We start from the raw sequence: 15,228 nt of genomic DNA, 5'->3' as shown, positions 1-15,228 counted from the left end.
GTCTGCTGAGCAGTGACAGATTTCAGCAGAGTTTGGGCCGCGCAACTGGTGCCTTCTGTGTCTGATCAGCATCAGCCCTTCCTGAGGGCACATTTCCACCAAAAGTGCTTCGTAGCAGTCAGACAGCACGTGGGATCTCCCAGCTCTGCTGGAATCTCTAAAGACATTTCACCCCACAGAAGACAGGGACAGAAAAGATGCTTGTTTCTCCCCAGGACAGCCAAAACCACAGAAAAACTGAAGTCACACAGCCATGATTTTGAGAAGCCCTGATTCTGCAGAGTGCCCACTCCCAGCAGTGAGCACACAGGGCTTGGTGTACACTTAAAAGAAAAAAGGACCCTAGTTTTCATAGGCACTCAGGCATCGCAACAGATGAATCAGGGCTCTACTCATACAGAGAGGCACTTGCACACACGTGAACTCTCCATCTGTGCCTGCAAAGCTGCATTGCCTGCTTTGAAAACAATAGCACAAAGCAATTTGGCCAAGAGCGTTACAGCAAACCAGTGGCAGAAATGGGACCACAGTGCACTGACACCGGATTTTCCACCGTAAGCATCCCCTCCTCTCCTGACTCTATTGCACAAAGAGCCAGGAATGGAGTTTTCTGCTTGTCATCTCCTGCTTTTGCAGGAGCCAATGCAGGTAGCAGCCCACCTGCCACCAGTGCCCACTTTCACAAGCCAACAAGGCCACCCTGAGCCCAGCTGGAACACAGCAGCTCGCTTTAACCATCTACCCTGGGTGCTCATAAAGAACCTACAAGTGTCGGCTGCAACATTCAGGTAGGACCCTGGGTAAATACTTGGGCAAAAGGCTCGTGCCAGGTTCCTTGCTGCCAAACACCGCACTGCTCCTGCTACTCAAGGCAGGCAGCTCAAACGGAAGCTTGGGTATGGCTGTATGAATACCAGCGGCACCGTCCAAGGTAGACTGACCCACAGCTACACACCAAAAAAGTGGCCCTATGGTTAACCTCCCGGAGCCCAGCTCGCTTCCCGGGCTTATCAAATGAAAAAGAACGAAAGGAAACATTATCTTTCTGCACATGAACATTTCTCCCTGCACAGAAGGCCTAAGCATGAACCGAACAAAACCCAGGAGTGAGGCAAGGGCAAATATATCCCCACTCGCCTACTGCAGAGAAGAGAGGAAGCACTGTTCAAAAAAAATCTCCCAGCAACAAAAGGTCGAGGATCCATTCAATCCCCGGTGACCGCGTCATCTTAATAAACCCCGATAACGAAGCGATTACGTTAAAAGCTGTCAAGGGCTACGCTGACCAGAGCAGCCCTCTCACCAGCTTCAAGGAGCTTTGCTAGTGAAGGAAAAAAAAAGTCATAATTCAATCAGCTTGGAAGAGTCTATTCCCCACTGATCTCGAGTGATCAGCCTTCATGTCGAAGGAACATTACATTCAAGTCGCTGAAGATTTTCACTTTTTTTTTTCTTCCCCTTTTCATTTTTTAAAGCAAGAATTGAAAGGCAGCAAAGATAAAAACGGTGTTAAACTGGAACTGGTTCACTCAGGGGAAGGAGAAACATAATACTCTTTCTTCGGATGCTGTTTTGAATCCAGCCCCAGCGAGTAACATGACAACGGTCACTAGTGTCTGACAGATGCCTGAAAGGCAAGAGCAGGAGAGGACAATATGGGCGAGCTGGTGGAGATGGGGCCGGGAGAAGGGGGAGGAAGGCTCCGGCAAGAGCTGTCAGGCAGTTCCCTCTCCTTCTCTCCAGCTCTTTGGCAGTCTTAGGGGCAACCCTAGATCCAAAGCAGGCTGCGAGGACCTAGCTGCCCTATAATGCTCCTCTAAGGCGGGACTGGGAACAACAGGAAGGCATTGGCGGAAAGCTAAAGATGCTGGAAAATTAAGACACGTGATCAGGTACTGAGCACTTCCTTAATGCTAAAAAGGTGGGGATACGTTTGCTGGCTCTAAGCACTAAAGCCTGCTCCTGCTGTCCTCTCCAGGGGAGGTGAGGCATGGGTGAAAAAACGGGGCAGGGGGACAGCAGAGTCACTTACTTTCAGCTACGCAGCCTATCAGCAGCACGGAGAGGAGGTTCACGAGGGAGACCAGCGAAGACATCCCAGGGCTGGGAAGGATCCTCATCCTCTGCAACGGCCTTCAGCCGGGAAGGCTCCGGGTCAGCAGGACTCACAGCGTCTCCCCAGCGCTGTCAGCACCTGCGGATGCACAAATGCAAAGGGGAGAACACTTAGAGAGGGGAAGGAGGGCAGCCGACTTCGCAGAGGAAGGGGGCAGCCGAACAGAGCCCGGAGAGGCAGTGGGGTCCCGAGAAAGCGATTGCTGTGCCTGGTCCCTGCGGGGAGGCCAGGCAGCCCTTCGCCTTGATGCCACCAAGGACTTGGTCAGCTCCATCGCCAAGCAGACTGGTGGGGGCACGAGTCCAGCCTGCTCCAGCCTCCCTGCCTTGGCAGCTAATGGCGAATTTCTGTGCACGCACTCACATCACACAAAGGGAGGGAACGGCGCAAGAAAGAGAAGCGTAATGAGGAGGCACCAACCGCGCAGAGCCCGTGTTTAAAGTTTAACACCCGTCAGCTTCTCTCCCCTCCCCAGCATGGGAGAAAGGCAGCACTGGCCGAGCAGCACACGAGCAATGAGGTGTGAAGGGATCTGACCCGACAGGGCCCAGGGACCCTCTTAAAGGGCAATTTTTCCACAAAGCGCAGGGTCGGGGAAGAAAAACTGAAACCTCACACATGAAAAACCCAGGAAGGAAGAAAAAAAAATCCCCCACAAGAGGGAAGATGAAGCAGGAGACGTGTCCCCTTTTGTTTGCTGAGTATGTGTGCAGTTGGGGGAGAGATTTCCTTCCAGCCCAGGCAGGCTCTGTGTTGTGCAGCGCTTACCCCAACACAGCGAGCCTGAACCTCAGCCTTGGAATCAGCGCAGGTGTCCCAAAGCCCCTCTTGCCAGGCAAACGCACACTGGTGAGCCTCTCAGGCTTCTTACCGGGGCTGGGATTACAGCAGCTATTCTGCACGTCTGACAGTCCTACCCCACTCGATGCCTCGGTTTCCCAACCTGTAACACACGGAGGAACTGCATTACTGAGCTAACACAAAACTGGAAGAGACAAAACCTGGAGCAGGGGGTACCACAGTTGATCCTGACGGACCAAAAGGCACAGCAAGCAAACACAACCTCCAAAGGACGCGGGAGAGATCTTCTCCTGACCGCTTCTGCCCTGGATGTGGCAGAACATGGCTGCAGGACAGCACCAGCATATCTGCATGGCTGCGGCAGGGGAGAGCAAGCTCAGCACCAGCCTGCTCCCCTTGCCCTGCCGGCACATTTCCATGGAGACAACTCCTGGCTCCAAACGGAGCTGCCTGCTTACAGCTTTATCCTGATCCCTTTGCAAAGCTGGAATGGCATTAGGGGAGCTGTATTCTTAGCAACTACCCCAGTCCTATGTGTCAATACTAGTAAATGTTTCCTTCAGTCAGAGAGGCGAGCTTTGCCCCAGAAGGGCCAAAAATAGAGGAAAGAGACAGTGAAAACTGCAGCCACAACCTCCTCGTAGGGTTGGCGGCTAAGAGGTTCCTCCATGAGACAGGCTCTGATCACCAGAATAATGGGCCAGAGTTGTGTGAAGGATGCTCTCAGATCTGTACAGATTCCTTCCTGCTATCAGTTACCCCAATTAAAAATCAAAACCAGGGTCTATCACCTTTTGGAGAAAAGCCAGGTAGGAGATATTGTACAGCGATCAAAGGCTTTAAAAGGACTAAGGGGATAGTGAGGTTGCTTAAGCTTTCTGATACACATCAGGGTACAAGACCATCGGGACAGGCAGTGTGAAGGGGCATTTTAATCTTTTTCTGTCCCATTAACTCTCCAAGGCTGAACTGTACAGAATTAAAAGAAAAGCCAGGATAAACAAGAAGTCCCCATATGTACTCGGCCCTAAAGAGCAACTTTTCAGAGAGAAGCTTTGGGCTTGCACTTTGAGGATTACAAAGCCTCTGCTGTGTGCTATGTGCTCTGTGCTAGTCTCGATCCATTGTGCTTCAGTGCTGGCTTGTGAAAACTGAGTATAAATACCGATACTCTCACAAAAAAGAGAAAAAATCTGGATTATGCCACTGGGGATCTCTTCAAATGTTTGTTCTAGACGCACTTAGAGGAACACACAGAGGCTCCAGACAGACTTAACAGGGGGTTCTCAGGGTTCCGGGGTGCAAAACAACACGTTGGAGTTTCTTTTGTTATTGTCAGAGGCAGGCAGAGACTGGGAACATTATGAATAGCTGCGATGGTAGCTGTTAATTAAACTGGGGATGTGGTATCAATGCCAGCACAACAAATGGAACTGAGTTGCTTTCGCTGGCTCTCCCTTCTCCCTGCTTCAGCCATGCAGCTCCTAGTTCCCACCAGCGAGACTGGAGGGGGAGAGGGCAGGAGTCGGAGAGAGCAAGCACCCCCCCAACCATTTTAGTTCTCTATATTTAAAAAATGGCTAGCTCAGCTAGCATTTCACAAACTCTTGTTTTACTTTATCAGAGCAATATCCCCCCCGCAGTCCCAGTAAATGCCACCAAACATCTCCTCGAGTCCCGTCTGCTCTCCAAATGCAGCACCAGCGACCTTCCACAGCTCAGAGAGCCAAGAGGCTGCGCTGCCCCATGCAGCGGCCCCCAAAGTCCCCCAACGCTGGAGCCAAATGCAGGCATGTCAGGGAAATGTTCTCTCTCTGGAGAGAGAGGCCTGGCAGCTCCGCTCTCCCACATCTAGCATGGCTTTTCATGCCATATAATGGGCTCCGATAGAGAAGGTCTGGTAAAGGGGATACAGCAACAGCTCCAAGATTAGAGAAGGAGATGCCAGAGGGTGACACTTCCGCGCCGGTGCTAATGTGCTTCCCAAGCCCTTGATGGAGACAGAAAGTGCTGGCAGAGATATTAGGACATGTCAACTTCAATCCAGCAACTCATCCTTCAGAGCAGGTACGTCACTGGCTGTCTCCCTCCGGACAGGGGATTTTCAGGACAGTAAGATGCGCACCCGCTTGGCTCCCCTGCGGGTATCAAGGAGAGACTGGGACAGGCGTTTGCTCTGCTTCCTTGGTAGCACCCTGGCAATAGGGAGAGTGGAAAGAGACTCTTATCCACTGCACGATTCCCGCCTACAATGCAGAACACGCAACATTTGGAAACCCAGCTACCATGCAACAAGGCTCTCCTGCCCTCCCGGCGGTGCTGAATTCAAGTGGGAATTGCTTTGATGAGTGCTCAAATCACAAGGGTTTCATCATCCATCCTCTCCCCTCCTCTGCATGTGCACAGCTTACCTTGTCTATGCTCTTTGAAGCAGGTTTGCATCACTCCTCCTGCCTGTCTGCCGAGCACCCAGCCAAGCTCCTGGCACCATAGAAGCAAACATAATGGCAGTTTTCCTGCACTGCTCCACAGACCTGCAAACCCTCGCTAAATTCTCTGGCACAGGATCTCCTGCAACACAAGCGAACCACCTAATAGACCTCAATCCTTGCTAAAGAATGCAATTAAGTGAAGCCACGGCCCCCAATGGGGTCAGATTTGTGCTAGATACGGTCACATTTCAGGAACAAGATTAATTCTTACAGTAAAAGAGCTCCTGTAAGGCATTCATTCTTGTGCACCGCCTGATCTCTAGCTCTAAGTCTGTACATGTCTGCACCTTGTAAGCGCTGAGCACAGGGTCTTGAAGAGTATTATTAAAAATAATAAAACCGAGAAGCGTTTGCAAGAAGCAGCCTCCTGTCGTGGCTTCTCCAGCCAGCACTGAGCTAGGGATCTCCAGGGTCCCAAGGGTGCCAGGCATAAAGGGTAAAATGCTCAAAAGCACCTACATTTCTTAAGAGCTTAAGTTCCATTGAGAGTCAAAGGGACTTAACCTAAGCCGCTAAGATGCTTTTGAAGATTTTCCTCCCAGTAACTCCCATTTCAGAGGGTGCTGGACATCTAACTCCCTTAAGCTACTTTGGGTATCCGAGGGGATATAGGAGGAGGGGGCTTTATCTACAGACCAGTTTGGCTAGCTTGGTCCCCGCTGCTTAAAGAGGGAACCTGTGGGAAATGCTGCTAAAAACAAGTGTCTGCACAGTTACAGACACTGGGATGGGTCAGAGCTATGCAGGTATTTTGCCATTTGCTACTTTTTCTTAGCCCCCATGCAGCTGGTGATTGAAATGTTTGCTCTGCATTTAAAAGAAATCCAGGAGGGAGGGATCATGCCTTCATTTCAGGTTCATTGGAATATAACAACTTGCAAAAATTTCACAAAAATGCATTTAGGCTTCTCTTCTGTTTCACCTGCATGCGAAAAGGAGAAGGGCGATTTTAAAGAAATTCTCTGCAAAAAGTTCCACACAGATCTAGCGGATGATTAAATATCTTCATTTTCAGTAGCTGCTGCGGGAGAATTACTCCCATTAGACATATCAATCGAAGCAAACACCTTGCAGGCAGAGGGCTGCACTGAGGTCTCTCTTCCTTCCAGCAGCACCAGCTTAGTTTGTGCTGCGTATTAACAAAGGTCAGTGGGTCACTTCATTTCCTCCCAGCAACCTCTTTAAAGAAAGAAAGAAAAGCTTTTAGCGCAACCACTAGCTCATTTGTCACCTCCCCTGGGGAGGGGAGAGATGAAATTTAAATTCGCCACCCCACATTTCTATCTTGCTCCTATCTAACGCCCTGTCCTCGGCAAACCCGACCCCACCAGGGCTGGGACGAGGATGCCGGTGCTGGTGGCTCGTGCAAGGTGGGCAGCTGCCTGCGGGGATCTGGCCCAGGACCCCACCGTGGGACCTTCCCTGTGGGTGCTGGGGAGCAAGGAGATGCCAACATGCAATGCTGTTCCTGGAAGCCCATGTGGCCCGTGTCTCCACACTCAGGCTGCTCTGCTGGCAAGTATTAGCCTCTTTTCCTGGGGAAACAGAGCATGAAGACATGGGCTTCAAAGTACGTGTTTCTGACACTCATTTCCCCCTCCCCACCCACTACCATGCTGACCAGCTGAACCCTATTTAATGTGGGGGAAGAGACCACAGCCATCGTAGTTCCCTATCAGGCACTTGAAAGCTAGCGTCGGGGCAGAGAGGGAGATGCTGATGATGCCTCTGCTCAAAAAGCAGCCACTCAATCTCAAATCTTGGTCAGAGACAGGAGAGCCCCCAAGGAAGCTCACCCGGAGAGCCAGATCCGCCTGCAACAGCATTGTTGCTGCTGCTCACAGGGCTGCCTCAGGGGAGAGAAAAACCACACCAACCTGCCAGCCACAAAAGGAAAATGCTGGAAGTCCCACATCCCACATCCTTCCCCCACAACAGGGAGACTCCCAACGCTCTGCAGACCTCCCTGTGCCTGTTGAATCACGGTCATCAGGCCAGCAAAGCCCGAAAAATGACTTTGCCTTCTGGGCCGCTTCATCTCAGCAAAGACGCCACGGAGAGGCGGGAGCCTGCTGCTGCTCAGAGGACCACTCTCTGCTGGGGTGCATGGGACTGCCATGCTCCCATCTCCCACAGGACCCACCTTCCCCACAGCGCTTCAATACACCTTAATAAAACAAATACAACCTCCGTCCACCAGCAAAGCTCACCTCAAGACTAACTGGTGGCTTTAGGTGCCCACCTCCAAGGTCTGTGCAGAAAGGACTGATCTCAAAAGACGCATGATCCCACCTGAAAAATGAGGTGCCGGAGTATTTCCAAGGCAGTCCCCTCCCCTCCGAAGCTGCTGGACACAGTTCCTCCTCTGTGCTTGAACGCAGCTCCCCAACCCACTTCAAAATGCAGGCCACGGTCTTGGCAAACACAATTAGAGCAGCCAGTAGAGACCTTTCCGAGCTAAGCATGACTGTTTATCTATCACGGAGTTACTTAGATCTTAACAAAAATATTTACAAGAAAGAGGCAGAGTATTATCTTCCATGGGGAAACAAACACAGATGGAGAAAAAAGAGCTTTGATCAGGACCGTCTTGGTCCTATACACTGCTTTTCATCTCCAAGTGCTTTAATATGACAGTATTATCCCTTCTTACAATGTGGGAAACCAGAAGAAACTGCACACTAAGACAGTGCTCTGAGCATGAAGTCACACTGCCTCTCGCCGTGTTTGCATGCATACGCACACACACACACACGCTCTTTTTCTTTCTTCCTGCGGCATTCCGGGTCCTGCCATGCATGCAAAGTGCCCAGCACTGTCCCCAGGCAATAGGCACGAGGGGCATTTTGGAGTGCAGCAGTGCGGGTGTTGCAAGAGATGCTACTCCCTGCCTGGGGACACAATGGCACGGCGAGGGTTAAGCTGTGGTCACTGCAGGTGATATGAGACAGGAGAGCTCCGAGTTGGGTTTGAATCGTCAGGAGAAATTAATTTCCCCCCACCGTGTTCCCCGCAGTGACAGCTCTGACAAGTGGTGATGTATCTGCGGTGGCCGGGTAGCGTTCAGCAGGTGCAGCACAGCACGGACAGGGGCAGAGGGGACATCGCCGCAGCCAGAGGCAACCGGCAGCAAGGGGACGAGGAGGAGGAGGAGGCAGCACAGCTCCCCTGGCCAGGCTGCACCCTTGTTAAGCCCAAGCCCACCCACACAGTGGGCTGCTGCGGCCGCAGCCCAGGGAGGACCCCGAAGGACCACCCCTGCTGCAGTGAAGGCAGAGCAAAAAGCCTGTGCCGGTGGCAGCACCATGGCATTACCAGCAAGAGGGAGGCAACGCTGGAGCAACCAGAAATCCCAGGAGCATCCTCCTGGACCCAGTGCAGAGCTGGAATGAAGACGTGGCTTCGCCTCTGCCTCTGTGCACGCAGGGCAGGAGCCGGGCTCTCCTCTGGGATGCACAAAGGCGCGAGGCAGGGAAGAATCTGACCCAGGACCACACTGCCCTCTGCCCCATGCCCTTCCCCTCTGCCCCATCCCCTTCCCCTCGCTCGCACGCAAACACACACCATCCTTCAGCATTTACCAACAAACCATTGCAGATCTCCACTGAGCACCTGACAGCATCAGCAATCGTCGACAACTACATTTCCTTGTGGTTCAGGGTAATACTTTGTGTTTCTTTTTCCAGGCCTTCGAGCTTTATTTATTTATTTAGGAAGTCATTCATCATTAGCCCCAGCTTAGCTGCCTGACAGACTGGGAGTTCCTTGGGGCACAGACTGCATCTTGTCTCCACGCTCGCCACGCGCGCACCGACAGCGCTGGGTAAATAATCGTCCGTCAGCCTCATCTCAGAGCATCCTCAGCACAGCGCACCAGCCAGCCTCCGCGAGGGGAATAAACATGATCTTCTGCGAGAAAATAACGCTAAAGAGAAAATCACCAACATCCCCCTCCCAAAGCACCCGCGCCCCAAGCCGGGGAGCCGGGCAGATGGGTGACGGCGGGTTACTGCAATGTGCTCAAGACCGGTGGGGAAGTGCAGGTGAGCAAAGGAGCACGTAGCCAGCACCAAATCGCTCTGGCCTTTGGGACACTAAGGCACACCGCCAACTAAGATGACATACGATTTAAAAAATACCAAAATCTTTTTTTTTTTTTTCCTTTGGCCTGAATGTTTTCAGCAGGTAGGGATTCCTGAGTAAGTCTGAAGAAAAGGGATATATGCCCACTTCTGACCTACAGCAAATGCACCAGGCTGCAGTTCCTGCATACGCACACCATCCCTCGCAAGGGACTTGACATCATTTATAGTCACGTTGGTCGATCACAACCTGCAGGTCTGCGTCCCTTTACACAAGTCCTCGCTCCGAAATTCTTGCGCTGGCAGGAGCACTAACACCTCTCCCCATCACAGCCATCCCTTCTCCGACCTGGGCAAACTGGCCGTAACCATCACTGGACCTTTTCCAAATCAGAGATATCAAGCACCACTCAAACACAGCAGAGGAAAAAAGAAAAAAAAAAAAAAAAAAAAAGAAAAAACTCAGCAAAGAGCCCAACCAAACAACAGCCCACCATCAGCAAAACCACAACAGCTTTTCTCATGTCTGGAGTCCAAGCTAAGAAAAAGCATTCTTCCACCCCAGATCAAATGTAGGTTCAGACCAGTGCTCCACCTTCCTGGGGAGGAAAGGCTTCCTGGACTCACATCTGTGTGTGTCGAGCTAAGAACATATCAGAAGAACACCAAACAATGAGGAACCAGTGCTTTTCTGGCTTGCAGCACGGCATGAAGATGACCTGTACTGGGAAGAGCCCATCCAGATGGCATCTGTCCCTCTGAGCAGGCTAATCCCTCCAAGCTTTGGCTTACTGTTCCCTTCACATAGCAGCTTGGATGCTGCCGCACACCTTGCAACCTTCTCCACCCTCCAAACCGCTCGCCCCCTCTGCCAGGTCTGCATGGGGACTCCCTTTGCCGTTAGCAGCAGGAGGGAGTGACAGCCCCCTCCTTCACCCCAAAAACCCTGTGCAAGCAGGGGGGTCAAACCCCATTCCTGGGGCTGACGACGCTGCTCCTCGCTGACGGCAGCTCAGCTGCTGACAGAAACCTGTCTGGCCTTCCTCCAGCTCCTACACAGCTACCCTCTGAGGGCAACTTAAGCTGCATTCTCACAAAATAGGTGGTTGTTACCAAAGAGCCTTGTGCAAACCCTCCCCTGGGGAGAGCCGGTGGGTTCCCAGCCCCAGCAGCCGTGCCAGCAGCATGGGAGGCCGGTCACTGCCCCGCAGAGGTCCATCGCTCCGGGGCAAGGCTGCAGCCCAGTGATGCAACCTGCCCACCTATTGCTGCTATGAGTTTGTGTCCAAGCAAAGCATCTTTCACCAGCCTTCAGCTCAAGCAGAAGACAGAAAAGAGATGAAAAATTGAAAGGAAAAAAAAATAAATTAGGAACATGGGGGTACTTTATCAGTTCCAGCTCAGAGTGCTGGACTGGTGTAGGATGTCACCAGCCCTCTCGCAAGAACGACCTTCTCATTACAGGCAATTGCTGATCGATTGCCTCCATTTGTTATCTTCATCTGCACTCGGGCTCCTCGGAGCTCTCTATCGAACCCGAGCACCCGGGCAGCTCGATGGCCCCGCGGGAGGGTGGCGGTGGGACCCTCCTGGTGCTCCCACAGGTGCTCACCACCCAGTGCAGGCACCCCTCTGCCAGCAGCATCGCCCCAGGGAGGGGAGCGCTAACACCCCCAAGCTTTATCCACTTTTGCATCACTCCTCTTTTTTTCTCCCAGCTAGACACAGTCCCCAACACTATGAGCTACAATAGAAATACCCCCAAAAAACCCCCAAACTGCATGCATGTACACCTCAGGCCAAAACAAAACAACAAAACTCACTCCAAACGCAACACCCTGGAGAATTTCAATTACCCGCTACAAATCAGGCAAGGACCCCGCTCCCTTACACCCCACTGAACCCAGAGAGGCTCCTGTTGACTAACATGGAGCTGGTCTGGATTTACACTGGAGCAGAGGAAAATTTAATCCCCTGCTTATCATTTTTAGGGTCTCCCATGGCCAAGAGATGCAGAGGGACTGCCCTTGCTTTCTCATTCACGAAGATGCAATTAAACCCCAGAGGCTGGAACAGCTCAAGCCCACATACAGGCAAGCCGAAAGCCTTGGAAAACAAAAAAGGAAAGAAATACATTTCCTTCTATGGCCTGTACGTGACATAGCCACTCTTGTCTGCAAACCTCTGGGTAGCCAGGCTGGGAGATGACATGGGAGTGCTGTGGTCCCTGCGCGAGGATGGAGCCGCCTGCACATGCTCCGCTTATCAGCAAAAAACAAATGAGAGGAAATAAAAGTAGTGAAGCAAACAAGCAAAGTTTAGCCTAATTACTATTTGGTGGTAAATGAAAATCATTGTGGCAACAGTGCAGCTGATGATCTGTTTTGTTTCCTCATAGCCCATGAAAAAGGCATGGTCGTGCTTCAACTAGGAAGGGTTAGAAGCAGAGGTGGAAACAGGAGGGTGAGCCTGGCTGCTCCGCGCCCCGCACAGCACAACCGTACCAGCAAATCCCCCAGCAAGCGAGAACGGGAATCCTGAGCCGCAGTAAGAGGACAGAGAGGCTTGTCTTTCTTGGTCCATACCGTAGAGCTGGCTTCGCCGCCACGGCTTGCATCTTTCTGATTAGTGATCAGCAAGTAAAGCTAATCAAGGTTATTAGTAAGTGCCGTCTTCCCTGGGTTTTGTGGCAGCCTGCTCGGGAGCCCTGCAGGGGAGGACGTTTACCCAGCCTCTGCGCACCGGGGACGCTCCACCCTGCCACAAGGACCCACTGCTGGCCAGCACACAGGGCAACATGGCTCCCGCAGCCACAGGCCCGTCAATGCCCCCGTATGTGTTTTTTCCACCCCAGGATCAAGCATGCCGCAATCAAGACCAACACAAAGGCAGAGTGCAGCCCTTGGGCACAGGGAAATCATTCCTGGCCCTCCCCTCTCTCTAGTTCAACCTGCCTTTTCCTTCAGCATCTCTCCCCCCACCATTTCCTTGCCAGACACTCCAGCCCTGCCAGCCAACACAGGGGGTTAAACTCCATAAAGAGGATTTGGTTCTGAGCTTGCAAGACAGAAGATGAGCAAATCCCTTCCCTTGCTCTGGCAGGAATCCTGTGTCTCAGACCCACCAGCCAGGGGAGATTAAGAAAGGAGGAGAGAAAGAAAAAAAAGCCCATCCATCACTCACTGCCATGATCTCATCTGAATTTAAGAGCTAAGCTGGGAGGATGCTAGGTCACTGCTTGGGCTGGCGGAGCCCTGCAGACCAGCAGACACCAGAGCAGACTGGACAGAGTCTTAGGCTGCACTGCTCAAGGTCAGCAACAGGCCTAGGAAGCTGCGTCCACACTCCGTGCTTGCTTTCCCTCTGATTTAATTCTGGCCCATCTGTCTAGGGAAGCCTCTGGCTCTTGTCACATCCTTGTAGAGAGCCCCCAGCTGTAGCAGGTGCCTCCAGGAGTTACCTGAATGCATTGAATGAAGCCCCACAAAACACCAGCGTGCAGCAACGCCCGAGTGGCGTAAGCCAGGAACGCTTCCGAGCTGAGCAGCTTGGCCAGGCAGGGCTTTGCTGCAATTTTCATCTTCCATATGAGATGCAAAATTAAGAGGCTGCTAAATAAGCAGGAATTGGGAGTAACATCATCCTCGTGATACTCCAGCTCCTGCCTGACAGCCTGATCTCACCCTGCTGGGTTACTTCTATGAAATATGATTTTCCTCCCTTTCTGCTCTGAGCAGCTGTAGCAGTGTGGTCCTGCCGGGCTAACAGACATCCCACCCCAGAGGTAGCTGCATTTCATTGGTTACGATAAAGCAACCCATACGCAGCCTGTCCGCACCAGGGATGCATCAGAGGCAGCTTAAAACGTTTATAAGCATTCAGAGATTGATAATATCCCTCCTACAGCAGGCTGTAGGAAAGGAGCTTGCGAGAGGACCCTGGGAGAACCTACCCATTACCCAGGATTCAAAAAGACTCCACCTGGTAGGCACGTCATTTTCTATTTTACTTTAAACCAACATAAGGGCTTTTTTGACAAGCTGGTGAGATCATCTAGGTGTCTTTGTTCCCAGTCAATCATCACAAAGATCAGGCAAAGAGATTCTTCTGAGTAGGCTGGCTGAGCATTCACAATAATGTTTTTGTAATGCTGAACAGCACCCAGGCACACACACGTGCACCCCCCGTGAGAAGCGGGCAATGAATTAAACATGCAATAATATTTACTCGGCAGGTGAAGACCATCAGCATGCAACGGTCTAAGCCTGGCCAGGGAGAAGGATGCTTTTTGTCCTCCATTTTCAGCAGGGCAGGAAGAGCACTGCCTCATAAAAGCAGATTCTTTCACTCTTGATGAGTGGGGCCGCAGGAAGCCTTCCAGAGCCCACGACCCTTCTGCCCGCCCAGCCAGCGCGAGCGCTCGGTAATGACTTGTCCATCTTCGGAGGCACCAAGCCAAACAGGAACGGGTCCAACTACAAATCTCTCCTTCGGACGCGCAGAAGCCACCATATTGCAGAAAATGCTTTTATTCTCGCTGCACCATCTGGAGTCGCCGGGAAATGCAACTTTTTCTGTCCCCATCAATTACTGAAGGGAGAAATCTGCTGTCCCCTGAAAGGCAAAACTTTCCACTTTCTCCCCACGCAAGGGGAGCGGAGATGGGTGAAACGGAGCTGAGCCCCCTCTGCAACACACTCGGGGTTTATGACCCCCCGAGCCCCAAGACTCTGCTTTGAGCTGACCCACAGCCTCCCCATCCCAGCTCAGACCCGTCTGCACGGCTCAGGGGTTCCACCCTGCTGGAAAACAGAGTTTCTTGTGCTCAGATTTCCTAAAGCAAGAGGAGATGAGAATCCCCCGTCCTCTCCCTTTCACCAGAAGTGGGGGACAGTGTGGCAGGGACGGCGTGGCGGGTCCGGAGGGGTGACGTGGAGCATTTCCCAAGGGGAGGACATCGCCGGTGCCCCATGGGAGAGGCTGTGTGGGGCTGAGCCGGCAGCGGGGCCACAGCCAGGCAGCGCAGGCAGCCGGGGAGCACAGCCCGGGGCAGGAACACCATCCCTGCAGGTTTTTAAGAAGGCCAGGCATGCATCTGCCTCAAATGACTTCCAAACGCGCGATGCTGCCTTGGGCTAGCAAGAGGGACTAATTGACCTTCCAACCTCCCTTCTGTCGTTACTTTCTATGATTTTACAGCCTCTAAACGGTTCATTTATCCAGAGCGAATTCCTGCTGCATCCCGCTCATCAGCCAGTTGTGCAGCACCTTACACCGACCACACGGTGCGAGGGCAAACCCGCTGCAGGCGCATGGACGGCCCCAGCTTGGGGCTAGCCCATGGGGAAGAAAATAAGGGGTGGGGGGAACCCCAGAAACCTCCTGCTGAAAAGAAGTGCTAAGAAGCATCTTATATTTCTCAACTTCAGGCCCATACATTGGCCTGAATTAAAGCCCAGACCCTGAAGGCGATACCCCGTGGCCAGTGTGGCTCTTGCCTTGGAGGGGTCAGCGTTTCCAGCAACAAGGACACCAATTAAAGCTTTTAACGATGCAAGCCCAGGACCTTGCTAAGCCCAGAGCAGCCTTTGCCCAACGCTCTCTCTGCTAATAACCTGGTGCCGTGGCCGAATGATGGGTGCCGGGCTGCCTTAAACATTTATGACAATCATAGATTGCTTTTCCTCTCCACAACGATCGCCCCGCACGCGCCCCCCCACGTGAGTCCGTTAGCGCC

The 15,228-nt window shown here is 52.4% G+C and overlaps 1 protein-coding gene across 12 annotated transcripts in view; it reads right to left on the bottom strand.

The window, feature by feature from the left end:
- Window positions 1–15,228, bottom strand: part of PTPRS (protein tyrosine phosphatase receptor type S) — a 163,325-nt gene that overhangs the window by 97,314 nt on the left and 50,783 nt on the right. For all 12 annotated transcript variants that reach the window (XM_087768953.1, XM_087768959.1, XM_087768955.1 and 9 more), the window contains exon 2: window positions 2,033–2,194. In XM_087768953.1, coding sequence (XP_087625079.1) covers window positions 2,033–2,120 — 88 coding nt within the window. In that variant the 5' untranslated portion in view covers window positions 2,121–2,194. The remainder of the gene's footprint in view (window positions 1–2,032; window positions 2,195–15,228) is intronic.

Source organism: Nipponia nippon, unplaced genomic scaffold (genome assembly GCF_047370975.1).
Source record: "Nipponia nippon isolate SJK-2023a ecotype South Korea unplaced genomic scaffold, ASM4737097v1 scaffold_31, whole genome shotgun sequence".
Lineage (NCBI taxonomy): Eukaryota > Metazoa > Chordata > Aves > Pelecaniformes > Threskiornithidae > Nipponia > Nipponia nippon.
The sequence above is the reverse complement of the archived record's forward strand: the minus strand, read 5'-3'. Positions and strand labels throughout refer to the sequence as shown.